Source organism: Galeopterus variegatus, unplaced genomic scaffold (genome assembly GCF_000696425.1).
Source record: "Galeopterus variegatus unplaced genomic scaffold, G_variegatus-3.0.2 Scaffold1157, whole genome shotgun sequence".
Taxonomy (NCBI): Eukaryota; Metazoa; Chordata; class Mammalia; order Dermoptera; family Cynocephalidae; genus Galeopterus; species Galeopterus variegatus.
In genome coordinates, this window is record NW_007727268.1 from 197,775 (window position 1) to 215,985 (window position 18,211).

Here is an 18,211-nt window from a genome sequence, read left to right on the forward strand (position 1 = left end):
ATGATAATTAGGGTAGTTTACTTTCAAATTTTTAGCTTCCACTTATGTTTCCATTTCTCTTTGAGATGACTGCTGTTTGCCCTGAGTGACACTAAAGAGAGCAACAATTTCTCTTCTTGATCTGGAAGGGTCTAGAAGAGCAGTTGCAGGTGGTGGAACAGATTATAGCTTTTGATCAGCGATTCTTTTTTTTTTTTCATATTTATTGATAGAAATTTGACTTTAAGAGCATGTTTTCATTTCCCATGTTTTATGTTGACTTTTCTCCAATATTTTTTTTTTTGTCCGTTTTGAGACCAGCCGCACCGCACTCAGCCAGTGAGCGCACCGGTCATCCCTATATAGGATCCAAACCCGCTGCGGGAGCGCTGCTGCACCCCCAGCACCGCACTCTCCCGAGTGCACCACAGGCTCGGCCCTTCTCCAATATTTTAAGGAAAATGATAAGTAAGATAGCTAAAAATATGTGTTTATGAAGTTAAGAACATTTCTATTTGGATGAAACATGATGGAATTCATCACATATAATAGCTGCTCTTGGAGTCATTATTTACTTACCCTGTTCTGAGCTGACTGGACCCTGACCTCCCAACCAGAATAGCTTGATAAAGATCTACCAATGCATTTCCCAAGAGCTGCAACACAGTAATGTTGACTGTGTTGTCCAAAAGAACCTCCTGTGAGTCACCTTCCAGAGGCACCTGAACCTACAAGCACACAGGGTGTCCCTCTACGTTCACTGGACAGGAACACCAGCTCACGCTGGTTTCATCAAAGCCTTGCTTAACAGTTGTAGTATATTTAAATTTCTCCTGGCCTTTTATATGACATTGTGAGAAAGGTGAGATGTAATCTTTTGTTATAATTGCAGTGGAGTTAAGGAAGTTAGGGAAAAAATTACTACAGAATCTTAGCTCTGCCCGTTAATATTGTCTGGCCTTGGATGAGGTACATAACTTCTCTTTGTCCTGATTTTTGCATCTTTAAAATGGGGATAATACTACTTCACAAGTTATAGATATTGAACTAGATTATGTATATAAGCACTTAACACAGTTGTGGGAACATGAGCTCTTAGTAAATAGTTGTAAATATTATGACTTGTAGTTAAACATAAATTTGTCTCTTGTCAGATTAGAGAGTATGATTGGAAATATAATATTTGGGTGGGCAAACATTTGGATCACTCTTCTAAATGTAACTTGGGAATTAAAATGTAACTATTTTGTTTGATAAATGTAGGAGTTGATTCATATTGTAAACTCCTTTCTAGATAAACCAAGATAAACTAATTAAACACATATATAACCTTTTTTCTTGTACTTTGGGTTTCGATTTGGCAAGATTTACAGGAAAGAATGCTGGAAGGAAGGAAAGAAGAAATGGAGGGAGAGAAGGAGTGAAATGGGGGAAGGATGTTGATTTTTAAAAGATTTTCTTTTTAATTTAAGTATTTTCAAGGGAGATTTTTTAAAAAGCCCCTTTAATCATTGCCAATGTAATTTTTTAAAGGTGATCGCTTTGAAAGGACACCTTTCTGATGATCATATTTAACACCCGTATTAGTCTATTTCTGTTGCTTATAAGAGAAAATAGCAGACGAAGGTTGCAAAGATGAATAGGTGTGTGCTAAGTTACTCCTGAAACTGAGTAATTTATTTTTTAAAAAGGTTTATTTGGCTCACGATTCTGGGACAGCTGCATCGGGCACAGGCCTCAGGCTGCTTCTTGTCAAGGTGGAAAACGGCAGGGCAGCGGCAGGTGCAAGCAGATCACATGGCCATGGCGAGAGGAAACAAGAGAGAGAGAGAGAGAGAGGGGAGGTGCCAGGGTCTTTTAAACAACGAGCTCTGCGGGAACTAATAGAGGGAGAACTCACTCACTACCCCCACCCCCAGGGAGAGCATTCATCTATTCATGAGGGATCCGCCCCTATGACCCAAACAGCTCCCAACACTGCCACATTGGGGATCGGATCTCAACATGAGCTTTGTGGGGACAACACATCCAAACTCTATCATCACCTGTCATGGACCAGTTTATAGATAGCTTTTGGAAAGTTTCAGAACTGTGGCCACCAAGTCACTTGGCTGTTTCTTTTTGTTCCAGAAAGAAACATGAAATTTTGTGTCCAATGATATTTAATATTTGGGCAAAAACCACAATATGGGAATTAGCTTTAGACCTAAAAATTCAAAGTTGATTTCTTCTAGCAGGTCACTTGATTAATAAGTAAAATGCAATTACTTTTTCTTTATGGATTAGAGGGAAAAACAAAACATTAAGACCAAAAAGAAAGATAATTACAATATAACTGAAAGCCATTTTGACAGTTATTTTCAACAAACAAGGTCATAGGCACTTGCAGATTAAATCCTATATACTCTATCTCTCATTTGGAGCAGGAAAATGGGCAGTGATGGGAGAGAGGTCATGTATTATAGATAAAAAGCAGAATGGCAGGGAGTTCTGAGTGATGGGGCAGATTTCATAAGACTAGGAAAATTGATGTCAGAGCCAGTAGGGAAGTTTCTGAATGTTTTGTTTTTTAGAGACTTTAGAACTGAGCAATAAAGAAAGAACAATTCTTTTCAGAGACATAATGACATGGAAGTTAATTTCAGATGTGCTGGAGAAGTAATATGAAATATTTCAAAGACATATAAATAAAAGGAGAGTCATTTTAAGGCGTCTTGCCTTTTTCTGGAGTTTGCACTCTTGTTTGCTAGAAAATGCTATATTGAGTTTTTGCTATAAAGGAATAGAAGTTCTTTAACTTTTATTTGAATCCCAACTGAAAAATAAAAGTGTCCTACCTGTTCCTAACTCCTTCAAATCTGTAACATTAAGAGCATCCCTCCGTGAGAGGAAACTGAATGACCACACTTCTGTTTTTACAGATACACAAGGACCTCTTAATAAACGTTGCCTGCTCCAAGCCCAGGAGAGGGTTTTAGAATAAATGGGGTTTGTCCTCAGATTATCTCCTGGGCTTAGTAAAGGCTGCAAGTCACGAGTGGCTGTCACAAACACAATAAAACATTGCAGCCCAGGATGAGAAATCACTGAGCCCAGGGCCCCGTTTGCTCAGTCTGAACCTTGTGGGCTCAGGTTTCCTGGTGCTGGTCCTCCCTCACCAAGCAGAAGGGCTTCTTGGCCTCTAGGGAACCTCCGCATCAGATGATCCTCTCACCCATCACATCTGAATGTCGACGCTCCCTCTGGTCGCCTCTGTGGAATATGTCATATTTTCCAACCCACCATTTCTCCTAATCAGACTTTTGTGATGAAAGCATGTCCAAGGGTGCTTCTGTGATAGAACTTCAGTGCATTGTCTTCTTGTCTGCACATGGACCTGAATGCTCTTGCTGGGACAATGCTTTTAAACGCAGTCTGGCCCACCGCAAACCATAAGACCCTTGACTTTCCCACGTGCACTGAGCTTAACTGATTTCCAGTGTAACCTTTTGGGGGCCATTTCCTACCATTCTGGTGAGACTTTTCTAGCATGGGTTCTCTCAGGATCCAAGATGGCTCCTGGCCCTTTGGTCAGTCACTTTGTGTAGGAGCAGGTTAGCTACATGCATTCTGTACACCTGAGCAGAGCAGAATCTAAACACGCCAGGGCATACATCTGTCTCATGGGTTAGGAAGCAGCCAGCATCTTCAGTGGTTCTGAAGTGGAATACCCACCGATACAGCTTTGGTGAGCTGAAGGCATGAATGACGAGCCACCTCACCTGCTGGCCTCTCTGCCTATTCTAGCCGTGAGTGTTCCTAACACTCCACATCACTAAACTCCCACCAATCAAAAGGGGACAGGTATTTGCCATTTATCAGAAGCAAACAGGTACTTGTTTGAAGGCTTGGAAGAGCACCCTGGTGAAATGCCCAAAGGAGTGAAAGTGCTCAGAACATCTTTATTCCCTACATGACCTCACAGGTCTCTTTCAGCTCTAAAATTGTATGACTTTGGGGGCTCCAGGTGAAGAGAAAGTAGACAAAGGTTGCAAAGATGAATAGGTGTGTGCTAATAACTACACAGTGTACAAACTGAGTAGATACAGCTGATTAAACAAATATTTACTGATCACCTACTAAGAGCCACCTCTGTTTAGCCGCTGGAGATGGAGCAGCGTCCACCCTCACAGAGCTGATCTGGGGACATGGGAGCCCCCCGGGCCCGCGTGACATTCACAGCCCTCACTGCTGCTTCTTGGGGTCTTTGTGCCCGCCCTCATTCTGCAGTCAGGAGGGACACTGCCTGAGAAGTACACTGATCACACTGTGTTCATAAATAAATCCAAATTGGCTCTAGTTTTCTATTTCTCCCCTCTTGTTTGATGTGTGCATTTTAAACCATTTTGTTCTGTTCTCAGCACAGAAGTATGTTCATGTCTAGCCAGAGTAGAAATAGAGTATGTATTGGGGACTGTCTGAAACTGGAGTCTAATAATTTGTCAAGTTGTCTTTCCTCAGTTTTCTATTTAGCTGGTAGGACTGTTTATAGATTTTTGGATGTGTTTATCACTCATGCTCATTTGGCTCTATGTACAAAAACACATACGTTTGCTCCATTTTTCAATACTTCCATCTTAGTCCTTCTAAGTGGCATAAAAATAATATCTATAGTAGTAAACAGTTATTTACTGAGGTCTTACCACATGCCGAACATGGGGTAAAGCATTTGACCTGCGTGACTTCCTAGACCTTAGAAACCCCTTTGAGGCACGCGCTATTAGTATCTCTTTTACAGCCCTGAGAAGTTAGTAAAGAGGCCCGGGTTACATGGACAGTACAAAATTTTTTTTTTTTTTTTTTTTTTTTTTTTTTTTTTTTTTTTCCGGCAACGGATCGCAACCCTCAGTGTCACGCCCGTACCAGACCGGGACCGGCAACGGGATCGCAACCCTCGGTGTCGCACCCGCACCTCGCTCAGCCAGTGAGTGGGAACTGGTCTATATGTGGGATCCGAACCCTCAGCGGGAGCGCCGCCGCGCTCCCAAGTGGCGCACTGTAGCAGTGCGCCACCGGGCCGGCCCAGTACAAAATTTTTTTATCAAAGTATGCTTAACAAGGGGATTCTTATATATGGCATGTTGTATTATAGTTTCAAAACTAGAGTTCCTTATTATGACTTTTGGGTGGTTTGAATGACAGTGAGAAGTAGCACACTGACTCAGAAGTAGGGTGATTAGCCATTGGTCTGTCACAGGCCATTATTGCCACGTTTTTATAGAATAAGAGTGTTTGCTGTCACCTCAGAAGTTAGAAAAGTGGTGCCTCCACCAAGGAAATTGGGTACTTGTTTCTCTGTGGCTCCTCTGGACTTTATTTATATAGGCGCGGCACTTATCACACATCCTATAAACTATTTTCATGCAGGCTTGTCATCCCGCTAAGTCTCCCTACTGTCATCTCCCTTTCCAAAGCCCAGGTGCTGGGCACACAGTGAATGTTTACTGAATACACACATTTGTAAAATGCCCTATACAGTCTAGTTTCCTTTAGGAACTCATTATATAGCATAAACTCACTGAAATTATCCTTGAAGCTTATTTGTAACTTGTACCTCCTCATAAGTTAACAAGCAGTATCAGTTTACTATCTGCTGGGTTAAATAGTGCTTTCTTGTATTTGTTGTAAAAATGTTTCCTTCAAGTGTCCTGGAATTGAACCCTTGTACACTGTTGGTGAGAATGTAAATTAGTCTAGCCATCATGAAAAGCAGCATAGTGGTTCCTGAAAAAAATAAAAATAGAACTACTATGTGATCCAGTAATCCCTCTTCTGGGTGTATACCCAAAGTAAATGAAGTCAGCTCCTTGAATAGATACCTGCACTCCCACATTCATCACAACATTGTTCACAATAGCCGTGCTGTGGAAGCAACCTAAGTCTCCTTTGACAGATGAATAGATAAATTGTGTATGTATACAATGGAATATTATTCAGCCTTTAAAAAGAAGATCCTGACATTTGCAACAACATGAGTAAACCTGGAGGATATTGTGATAAGTGAAATAAGCCGGACACAGAAAGACAAATACTGCATGATCTCATTTATATGTGGAATCTAAAAAAAAAAGTAGAATTCATAGAAACAGAGAGTCGTACGATGGTTACACAGGGGTCGGGGTGGGAGAAATGGGGAGATGTAGGTCAGAGGGTACATCCTTGCAGTTTTAAGATGAATGAGTTCTGGAGTCCCAGTGTAGAGCATGATGACTTTAGTTAACAGTAATGTATTGTACACTGGATATTTGCTAAGAGAGTAGACTTTAGGTGCTCTTACCACACACAAAATAGGTCACCATGTGAAGTGATGGATATGCTAATTTGTTTGACTGTAGTGTTCATTTCACTATGTACATGTATATCAAAACATCATGTTGCACACTTTAAGTAAATAAAATTTTTAGAGAACTATTTCAGGGAATTATAACATAATGACAACAATTAAATACAGTATCTTCCTTCCAGCATATTGTTTTTTAATGGTTCTTTTCTGCTTTTCAGGAAGGTGATGTCTGGCCCAACTCATCAGCTGAAATCACTGTGTACTTTAACCCTCCAGAAGCCAAGCTCTACCAACAGGCTGTTTACTGCGATATTTCAGGTAGAGACTTTCTCTGCATGGTAAACTCAGGTTACCCAGTGCTCAGAGCTTAAAGTGGGGTGGGTGAGACTGTGTGTGTGTGTGTGTGTGTGTGTGTGTGTGTGTGTGTGTGTGTGTGTGTGTGTGTGTGTGTTCAGGCCACGGGCAGTGCATGATATCAACTGGGGAATATTGGAGCCAAGCTATGCACCTCTCACTTCTTTCTAGAACAGGTCAAGCTTTAAGGTGCCTTACAGTTGGGGCAATGGGAAAACGTAGATCTGGGCTCCCTCTTGATTGTTAGAGCAGTAAGAATATTACATGAGACAAATTCTCAATGTTATTTTTTGTTCCTTTTATAGTATTTGGCTACTTGATTTTTTTTTAAGTTTTTATCAAAACAGTGCATGCTAAGTGGAATAGGAAGGCACCCAGGCAGAGGCCAGAAGCCACACAGAGAGTGTATAAGTAGGGTGGCAACCTAATGGCATCAGGAAATTGGATACACGTAGAGGAATTAAGCACAAAAGTAAATATACTAAGGATGATGGGAGCCAACATTTTTCACTCTTAGAGAGTGATACAAATATGGAAAAGAGGAAGACTAAGATAAACCTTTTTTTGGTATTGGAATGGAATTGGATTTATTCATAGGAATTCGTTGTTGTTGATAGGTGTAGATAGATACAGCAATGAATATATACGTACAAGTGTGTATATGCACACGTGCATACATATGTATATTTCCTAGCTGTGTCCATTGAAAGGTCCTGGAAGTTTTGAGACCCTGATAGCGATGAACATACCAAACACAAAAAGCTTGGTTTCTGAATACTAATCTTCAGTAAAAGGAAACTTGGAGAACTGGCTGATTTCAAGACTGAGGCAGAGAAAGGACAAGATGAGCCAGGAACATCCTCTTGTGCTAGAAAGTAAGGAAACGCCCAAAGAGTGATGGGGACATGTCAAAATGACACAGAAGCCAGCAAAGGGACTCCCACTGACCAAATGTGGAACAAGTGGAGCATCAAAATAAATAATGATACTAATAGATTATAATCCATTGAATAATAGGGATCTAGGAATCTACTTAGCAAAAATGTGCCATTTGGCAATCATCACACTAACAACCAATTCAGTTATAAAGCGTCAATAGATCTTAAAGCAATGGGTGAAAATGGGGTGTGGAAGAGGATTTTACATAGTCTCAAAATATCTTCCCTTAAAATACTTTTATCAATTGTAAAGGGGAGAAAACTAATTTTATAGTGAAGGAATCTGGTAGATGTTATCTTAGTTATACCAGCAGTACAGAATGAATTAACCTCTTGGACAACCCCACTGGCATGCAGTGAGAACACAGCATCCCTTCTGTGATACTAGAGCCAAATTACCTAACTTGAGGCTAATCATGAGGAAACATCAGACAACCCCAAATTGAAGAATGAAATAAAATGACCAACATGTGATCTTCAAAAATATCAAGGTCATGACAGTCAGGAAAAAACTGAAGAACTGTTTCAGGTTGAAGGAGACTAGACCGAAGTGGTAACTGGGAGCAGCATGTGATCCTGGGCTAGGTCCTTTGGTATAAAGGACACTATTGGGCAGAGGATATATGGAAGTTTTTGTAGTACTCTGGAAACTTTTCGGTGTTTTAAAAATGTTTCAGAATTTTTGTAAGATGTTAATGCCAATAAATAAGTCAAACATGATAGTAAAATTATAAAGCTAAATAGTAGTCTACTTCCAAGGTAGTACTTCCAAGAAGAAGCACTTTTAGCTGTTTCTTGTGAGGGTAATTTGCCTTGCTAACTCTATGCTCATGTTGCTATTTGATGATTTATTAACTTTGTACATTTCCTTTTGACTCCCCATTATGAAAGATGAGGATTTAGTTCACTTATATCTCCTTTTCCCCTTCCTGGGCTTATTGGGTTATGATTCATAGGCAATGAAATTCACCATTTCTTGGGGTACAGTTCTGGGAATTTTGACAAGCACAAATAGTCACGTGATCACCACCAAAGTCAAGACATAGAAAATCTCCATCACCCTTTGAGTTCCCTCATACCCCTTTGCATATAATTCTATCCCTCCCCACCTCCTCCCCTAGCAACACAATTATTTTTATTATATTTATTTTATTTTATGAGTTTTTATTTTGTGAGTTTTATGTATAGCCTTACATAATACACTTACACCTGTATTTTTGTTCCATCAACTTGGCAGTATCTCAGTGTATAAGGATGTTGGCACCCCCAGCCTATCTACCACCATTTCACTAGCCTTTTCCCTCTAAATTTTGTGAGTTGTTCCACTTTTACATTATCATTATTGATAACCACAGTCAAGTCTTCTATTTACTCCACATAAATACTGAAGGGCCAAATAGCATTCTGGATTACACCTCTGTAGGCTCAGCATACTGACCCTTAGTTACTCAAAGAGTGTCTCTAAGGTCTATACCAAGTAGATTCTCTCTCTTTACAATCCATCAGTTACTTATAGTTATGCCTCATTTTAGATTATGTCATCATTGACTTGATTGTTTTTGTTCAGCTTTTGTTTTTTCCCCTGTGGTTTCTAATTCTTTATTCACTCCTATCTAATTTTTAGAATTTATTCTCTTCTTCTCTTTGAATGCATTTTTCTCAGAGCCTACCAGCTTCTTATTCTAACTCAGATTTGTTATCTCCTGAACAGTTGTTATCCAGGAATTTTAAAAAATGATTTCTATGTGTGCTCTGTCACATCTTTTCTCTCTCACTCTGCTCAAGTCATTTCCTCAGAGAGGTGTACAGAAGTGGAAACTTGGTACTTGACTACCTAAACATGCCTTATTCTGCTCTTGTACTCCCTTGCTAGTTTAGCTGACTATAGAATCCTCATTCAAAATCATTTCTCCTTAGAACATTGAAAACATTGTGCTGACTTTATTGTAAAAATTAGGAAGTCGGAAGGTTGTCTAGTTCTCATTCCTTTCTGGTGTCCTGTTAATTCTCTCTGGATGTTTTCAGGGTTTTCTTTTTGTACTTGGGGTTGGAAATGAGAAGAAGCCGTGTCCAGGAGTAGGTTTTCTTATTCATCCTCTTCAGCTTTCTATGTCATTTGAGTCTGATGACTGATGTGTCACTTCGGCTCTGGGAAGCTTACTTTTCTTTTCTTTTTTCTTTTTTTATATTCTTTGCTCCATTTTTTAAAATTCTGTTCTTCTGGAAAACATCAATCCAATGTTAGGTCTAAAGGATTAATCATTGTGGTCAAAGAGCCAGATTTTAATCATCAAACTACTAATGACATTAAAACTAATTCAAAGCTATTAAATAAGGATGCCTGGATAAATAGTGATATTTATTAGTCAGGAAATTCCAGGGCAGCAAGAGTACACTGGGTAAGTGTATCTCTCCTCAGCCATCAACAGACCTGTGGCCTTGGGTGGAATCTTTCCAAATGTACAGAGCCACCTCCCTGAGCGTAAGTCATCCATTTGATGTAGTGATGCTATTCTGTTACTCAGACTGGCAATTTTCCCTTTTGCACAGGTAACAACCACAAACCCAAGTTACCCTTTGACTTAAATTTTTTCTCTTTGCAGTTGAGACTTTCCTTGCCTATCTCAAACAGGTTCAAGAAAGCATTTTGCCACAATGGGTTCAGGGCATCTTGCAATTTGGAACTTTTCTTGTTGAGGTATGAGCATGTGTTACTCAAAAACTTGGAATATTTTTGGTTTTCTTTTTTTCTTTTTTGCAATTAGATGAAGCAAGGTCAAGCATTAAACTTTATCAAGTGCCAATTGCTTTGCAAGAGACCCAGCTCAATTTTTTCTGACATACTTCCTGGTGATCTTTTATTTCTGTGATCTTATTTTCAAGACCCCTTTTGTTCTCTATTTATTTTTCATAACTATTCTTTTATGAATGCAATGTTTTCTCACTAATTCAAGGATAATAATTTTAACCTTCATTTATTAAAAAAAAAGAATATCTTGTGTTCTCCAAATCTACAGTGGCCTGCAGTGTCAGTTACGTTTGTCTTTCATGATTCCTAGGGTTCCTTCCAATGCCTTCTGGTCTGTAGTTGTCCATTAGAGACAACGACATATATAAGAATGAGAAAGTGGTTTAATTTTGAAGGCAGCTGGTGCTATTTACCTCTGCTGTTTTATGTCTGGATTTCCAAGGAAAGTATGGCTGCTGTGGTTATTTTAAACTGTGTGGGAGTAGGGGGAGGGGAGATGTAAGAATGCACAGTCATTCAAGTGCAAAACTTCCACTATTCTGCCACACCCTGCATGTTCTGAGCCCATATCTATGCACTTTTCTGTGTGTGCCAAAGGATCAGTGTGCAGAAAGATGGGCTGCCCGACCCGAGACTGCTATCCGCCACCTCCCGCGGGTGTGTGGTCCTTCCTAATGATGTTTCCCTTGCCTTCTTTGGATATAACCATCACCTTAACTTTTGTGACAGTAATTTTCTTGCTTTCAAATATAATTTTACCACCTTAGCAAAATGGCATAGTATTTCCTGTTTTTGCAGTTTGTATGTTGGCATCATACTGCATATCTCATGCTGCTAGCACCATGAAAATAAAGTCACTCAAGAAATATTGACTAAATCAATGAACAAATAACTGGGAAAAAAAGAATAAACGAATGAACAAATCCTAGTTTCATGTGGTCTCTTCCATGTGCATGGATGTGGGATTCTCAAGACAGGCCCCGAAAGAACGCAGAATAGATTAGGAGTTTCTGGATTGACGTGAGTCTGTTTCTGCACTTGAGACCAGCATCCACAGACTTCTTAATGGGTCTGGGGGAAATGTTGGTACAGCAGTGTTTGGACACAGCTGGAAATGCTCCAGTAGCCCCCAAGCCACAGGTGGTGGGCCCCCCCTTCCCATCTATAGCTCCACGTGGACATCGTGCTTGGCCGTATTCCAGGGGGTTGCCTGCTCTCCAAGAGGTTCCCAAATATTACACAACTAATCATATTTATCTGTTGTTTCTTTTGCAATTCTGAATTCTGCTACAGAATTCACATCCTGGGTAAACTGAATAGTATTAATTTTCCACCTGCATGACATTCTTTTTTGTTTTGTAAATAGTTTATTAAAAGATACGATTGCCAGGGAAGAGCTTTGTTTACCTAGTAATTCCATATTATCTTCCCTGTAAATTCCTTGCAGTTCTCTGTGCCTTTTCAAGAGCTGGTGATGATTCCTTACCAGCATCTTCAACAAGGTGGCAAAACCTCCTGGTCTTCAGTCACTAAGAAACACTTCTTAAGCAGATAGAAAATTCCTTTCCCTTGTCTTACTTTGTTTTGCTTTGCTTTGAGATATGTATGGCATATAGAAGCAAATACATATAGATAAGCTTCCCACATGTCTTTTTACATAAATGGCAGCATATGTTACACCATGGTTGAGACAGAGCTTTACAAATATTTCTTGGAGATTATTCCATAACACTAAGTAGAAAGTATTATTCCTTTTCATAGTTGTATAGGAATCCTTTGTATTTATATACCACAACTTAATTTTTAGCCTTGTGTCATTATGAAACAGAACATAGATTCAGAAAAGTACATAATACCTAAGGCAGCAGTTGGATTTTAGGTTACCAATGAGCTGACCTCAAGGCAGGGAGATTATCCTGAACTACATGGGTGGCTCAATATAATCACAAGTGTCTTTAAATGTCAAAAGTAATAGACAGTAATTGTTGCTTTATGTTGCTTCGCTCCCCACGGATTTGTCACCCCACTTCCCCTGGGTGATGGAGATGCAAAGGATTACTCAAAGCCCATCTCTTCCGAGCAGTGAGAAGCCCCAAAGTGGTTAACATTCCCGGGACCCTCCATCAAGAAGGATCCCTTCTTTGGGAAAATTAATGCCAAATTGGGGTTCTCTTCCTGCATTTATTTTCCAGACCAGGAAGTTACAGGAAGAGACATAGGTGACGTTATAGTTTAACAGTATAGGCTGGTAACTTTCAGTGAAACAAGCCAGATGACATTCCAGTAAGGCAATTAAGTGGTTCTATCAACAACAGTTTGATCTTAGCAAACATTCTTTCTTAACAGCAATTTCTCAGTATCTTTACATAACAATCACTAACTAATCTGTCTTTGAGCCAGCAACCTGCTGTGCCACAATTCTTATCTTGTACCAGAGACTTAAAGCCTGAGGAAAATTTCCTGTCCTTGCAAGGTCAATATTTGAAACTGCAAGACTTTGGAAAACAGGCCCTGTGAAGTACATATGCTTTTCAGTATATTCCACAAGTAATAATGGGCTCAGTGTCAAGGTAATGCAATAGGAGAAAGTCTCAACCAGCCATTTCTGGCTTTGAAGATGGAAGGGGCAAGGAACTTAGGCAGCCTCTAAAGACTAGAAAAGGCAAGAAAATGGATTTCCCCCCGGAGCCTCCAGAAAGGAACACAGCCCTGCCAATACCTTGATTTTAGCCCAGCACGATCCACTTGGAACTTTTGATATCCAGAACTTTAAGAAAATAAATTTGTACAGTAAGCCACTAAGTTTATGGCAATTTGTTGTAGCAGCAAAAGAAAATTAATACACATACGTACACATTGTAACAAATCATTATAAGGCAAACACTATGTAATTGCCACCAAGATCCATAATAGAATACTTCCTGTCCCCTTGGAGCTCCCTGTGTGTCCCTTCCCAATCATTCCTCTCACTCCAACCTCCCCCTGAGATAATCACCATTCTGTTCTTTATGACCGTCATTTCCTTGCTTTCATTTGTAATGTTTGCCCCTATGAATGTATCCCTCAACAATACAATTTAGTATTGCCTGTTTTGAAATGTACGTAATTGGAATCAATCTGCATATCTCATCCATGTAGTTGCTTTTGCTCCAGTTGTTTTCCATATTCATTGTTGTACAATGTTCCATTAAGTGAATACATGTTCAGAGACAGGAAGTAGCCAACAAGGCCACTGGTCTTGAGGGAGGCCGCTTGGGATGCATGCTACATCCCTACCTGCAACCCCTTTTTCTTTTGAAAGCTTTTGTTTCTAGACAACATGAGTACAAAGATGTACAAAAGCGTAGTTGCCACCTTCAGAAGGCATAGAAATGAATGGGGGAACTGACATATAGACCAACAGTTATACCAGACCACAGTGCTGCACAGTGAATGGATGCACAATAGAAGAGGATACAGGGCGTGCAGCTCAGCCCCGGGGTGTCAGGGGAGGCTCCCCAGGGAAAGTGACCCTTATTATAAGAAATACTTATTTCGTTAGTAAAGTAAAACAGAAACGAGAAACAGCTGGACATGTCAGGCAGGGAAATACTTTGTGAAGCTACATAGAGAAACACTAAGTGAAAATATGTAGCAAAAGCATGACAAAGAATTGCAAGTTCTTAGGGGTGGCTGCTATACAGATTGAGAGACAGACAGACATACAGGCTTCGGAGGGGAGAGGCAGTGGCAGGAAATGAAGGTGGAGGCTGGAGTAGTAGGTAGGATCCAGTTCAAGGGGGGCTACTCTTGAACGCCAGTCTGAGCACATTGGACTTTATGTTGAGTGCAATTAGGAATCTCAGGAAGTAACCTGCTCAGAGCTGAATATGGCAAATGTAATGTCATTAAAATCTTTTCAGTCGATCTGAAACTGAACATTTTTCTTCATTTTAAATCTTCAGATTTCCTTAGAAGCAGTTAAGTCTGTACATTACATATTTATAAAGACTTGCTGATGGTTTGATCTGGGTCTTGCAACTAATCTTTCATCTGTTTTGACTTTCCAACGGAATGTGGAAATTCCTAACTTCATCGTGAAGAGTACCTTTTTTAAAAACACAGAGAAGAAACTACACATATCTGGTTTAGATTTGCATATGGAAACTTCAGAAGGAAGCAACACGTTCTGATTTAACCTGTGAAACGTATTGCTAGATAACACTGCTCATGGGTGCTTCAGAGTCAAATGCAGAAAAGCAGCGTGGTGGGAGTGTGGGAGTGATTCCAGATGCACCTGCTTCCTTCAGAGACCCACCTGCGATGAAACCTCATTGTCCATTTTCATTCTGTACATCCTAAGAGGAAGAGATCTGGATTTGGGGGGCATTTTAGTGCTTTTGATTGTTATCTTACTTGAACTACCAAATGGAGATCGAATTAGATTTAGGAAAGAGAAAACTAAATCACCCTAGTCATTAAAAAACATTTTTGGGTTTTCAGAATAGGAAATGAGTCATACTCTACATATTGGTAGGTTTTCTTTCTCAAAACTCATCAGACTGTAACCTCATAATAAAATCTCTTAGTCCTATAAATAAGAAATTATTGCTAGTTTGTTATACTAGCAGTGTTCTCTTTTTATTTCTAGCATCTGGTATTTTTCCCTTTCTTTATTTTGAGCTTGGATAAGCATGATATAGATATAGATATAGATACAGATATAGATAGATATATGAATGTGTATATATGTGTGTGTGTATATGCATGGATATGTATGGACATATATACAAGTATATGAGGGTACTTCAAAAAGTTCATAGAAAAATTAATATTGTCTTTTAATTCTATTATTCCACAAACTTTCTGAAGTACTCTCATATATATGAATACACACACACACACACACACATATTTGTCATATTTTTAATCAGTTTCTTTTTTCTTTTTGTATTTGTGGTGAACCGATGGACTGGGTCCAGCTAACTTTGCCATGTTGTCAGAAGTTAATGTAATTAACAATTTTCATATATTTCTTGAAGTACTGTCCTTAGGAAATCTGCATCAGAATCATCCTGGCTACTATTTAAAAATGTAGATTCTTGGGTTTCAGCTATGTTTTATTGAATAAAAAATCTGTGGAGATGGTGCTGGAGAATATTCATTTTAAATGAGGACTAAAAAGTAAGTGTAGCAAGATTGCAGGGTACAAGATCTAATACAGAGGGAAATCAATTATATTTCAATATTCTAACAATGAACAATGGGAAATTGAAATTTAAAAAGTCAATATCACAGTAGCATTAAGAGGTATGAAATGCTTAGAGATAAATTCAACAGAAGGTACAAGACCTATATACTGAAAACTATGAGGCATTGATGAGGGAAATTAAAGACCTAAACAAATGGAAAACTATGCCTTGTTCATAGGTCAGTAAATTCAATATTGTTACCATGCCATTTCTCTCACAAATTCATCTATAGGTTTAATGAAATCATAGTAAAAATCCCAGCTGATTTTTTTTTTTTTTTGTAGAAATTGGCAGGCTGATTCTAAAACTTGTATGGAAATGCAAAGAACCTAGAATAGCAAAAACAATGTTAGAAGAGAAGAATAAAATTGGAGGCTACTTCTTGTTTATTTATTTATTTTTTTTACTTTTTAAAAATTTTTATTGATTATACATATTCATGGGGCACAGAGCTGACCATCAGCACCTGTTCCCAAGATGTGGTGAGCAAATCAATGCTATCAGCCTGCCCACCACCTCAAATTGCAATTATTCCCCATGTCTCACCCCCAGCCTCTCCCCAGTGCCCCTCTCCTGCTCTCCCTCTGCCCACCCCCCTGCAATCCTAGGTCTGTTCTCTCCCTCTACAAGTTCAATGCACCACTGTGGTCTTTCTTTCCTTCTTTTTTTCTGTCTTAGCTCCCACTTATGAGTGAGAACATTTGTTATTTTTCCCTCTGTTCCAGGCTTATTTCACTTAACATTATTTTCTCCAAAGTTGCCCATGTTGCTGCAAATGGCAGAATTTCATTTTTTTTTAACGGCTGAGTAGTATTCCATAGTGTATATATACCACGTTTTCTTTATCCAGTCATCTGTTGATGGACATTTAGGTTGATTCCATATCTTGGCTATTGTAAATAGAGCTGCGATGAACATGGAAGTGCAGGTGTCCCTTCGACATGATGCTTTCCATTCCTTTCAGTATATACCCAGAAGTGACATTGCTGGATTGTGTGGTAGATCTGTCTGTCCTACTGCCTGGTTTCAAGACAACTTTTAAGCTACAGTAATCAAGATAACCCAGGAAAATTTTCCCATCTCAAAATTCTTAACTTTTGACATATAAGGCAATATTCACCTTTTTGCCACAAAAGGTAATATTTACTGATTCAGGAATTAGGATATGAGTAACTTTGGGGCCCTTATTCAGCCTATCACAAACCCATGTGGATGTCCAATTGTTTTAGCTCCTCTTTCCTACATAGTCCATCTTTCCTCACTGATACTCAATACCTGTTGAGTCAGAAATCAAATTTACATAATAATTTATGTGCACATATATATGAGCACATTTGTATATAAATACAAAGACATTTACATATTAATCTCATTTGAGCTTCTCAATAACTCAGTAAGGTACGTTGAAATTATTATCTTTATTTTACAGATGAGGAAGCTAAAGCTTGGAGAATTTATGTGAGTTGCCTGTGGGGCTTCTGAATCCAAGATTTGAATCCTAGGTTGTAACACGTCCTATTCCCTGTCCTGTACCACACTACCCCATAAAGACATGGTTCCTGTGAAATGGTACAAACCATATTCCATTATTTTAATGGACAGAAACAGTTAAGTTCCTGGCCCATCCAAACATTCCATCCAATTTTCCTAGGATTATTTAAAAAACCCATATAACAATCCATAGAAGATTTCAGTATAATACAAAGCATTTAAAACACATGAATTATCTATATAATTCTGAATAAGTTTACTAATGGGTATATTTGCCAGAGACCAGCTCCAGTAGAGTTGGGGGTCTTTGAAAGAGGGATGGAAAGGCGGCAAAAATAAAAAACACAGGCAGAGACCTCGGTTCCTCTGAAGCACGTTCTCAGCCTGCGGACTGTCAGCGCTGTCACAGCCAGAGCAGCTAAAGCAGCTAAAGCAGCCTTTAGACTGAAAACAGCATTTTTATTTGTTACAAAGCACGGGGGGAGGGTTAATGTGGGCGTTTTAACAACATAAACCTTTAAAATTATTAAGCCAATAGTTAAATGGAAACTTTTCTTAAAATTACATCAGTTCTCATAAAATTAATAATCTACAAGGTTAAATAAAACTCTATTTTTAGGAGGGAAAGTTGTGCATCATATGTTTTTGTCCCAATATCTTACTAAGATGTTTTTATTTAACCTAGGACACCAATGAGTAACAAGGTTTCTACACATTCTTTCTCATAAACTTAATTCTTTTTATAGTATCTTTTTCCATTAATTCTTCATATTAACCTTAAACTTATTACTACCAGTAAGCATAAATTACATGTCTGACTCAAAATTGAGATGGCAGCAATTGCGGTTTTGAAGTGTTAAACAAACCTTATATATATCTTTAACTTTGATTTAATGATTCTCATATTTCTATAGGCATGAACCTATTGTTTATTAGGAAAAGGAATAAAGGATATTTGAACAGCTTTATCATGCATGTACTTAATATAGCGGCTGTGTGGCCCAATGTAAAGTGTCAAAGTGCACAGCACTATCCCTCACAAAACCAGGTGCATTCTAAATTCCATCTATAATCTTTATTTTTAGGAGGGAAAGTTGTGCATCATATGTTTTTGTCCCAATATCTTACTAAGATGTTTTTATTTAAC

At 38.9% G+C, this 18,211-nt stretch overlaps 1 protein-coding gene across 2 annotated transcripts in view; it reads left to right on the plus strand.

Moving 5' to 3' along the window:
- LOC103592480 (hydrocephalus-inducing protein homolog) overlaps window positions 1-18,211 on the plus strand; it is a 144,774-nt gene that overhangs the window by 68,146 nt on the left and 58,417 nt on the right. For both annotated transcript variants that reach the window (XR_550664.1, XM_008575221.1), the window contains exon 9: window positions 6,520-6,619. Coding sequence is in view for 1 of the 2 variants with exons in the window: in XM_008575221.1 (XP_008573443.1) it covers window positions 6,520-6,619 (100 nt within the window). In the remaining variant the exon portion in view is untranslated. The remainder of the gene's footprint in view (window positions 1-6,519; window positions 6,620-18,211) is intronic.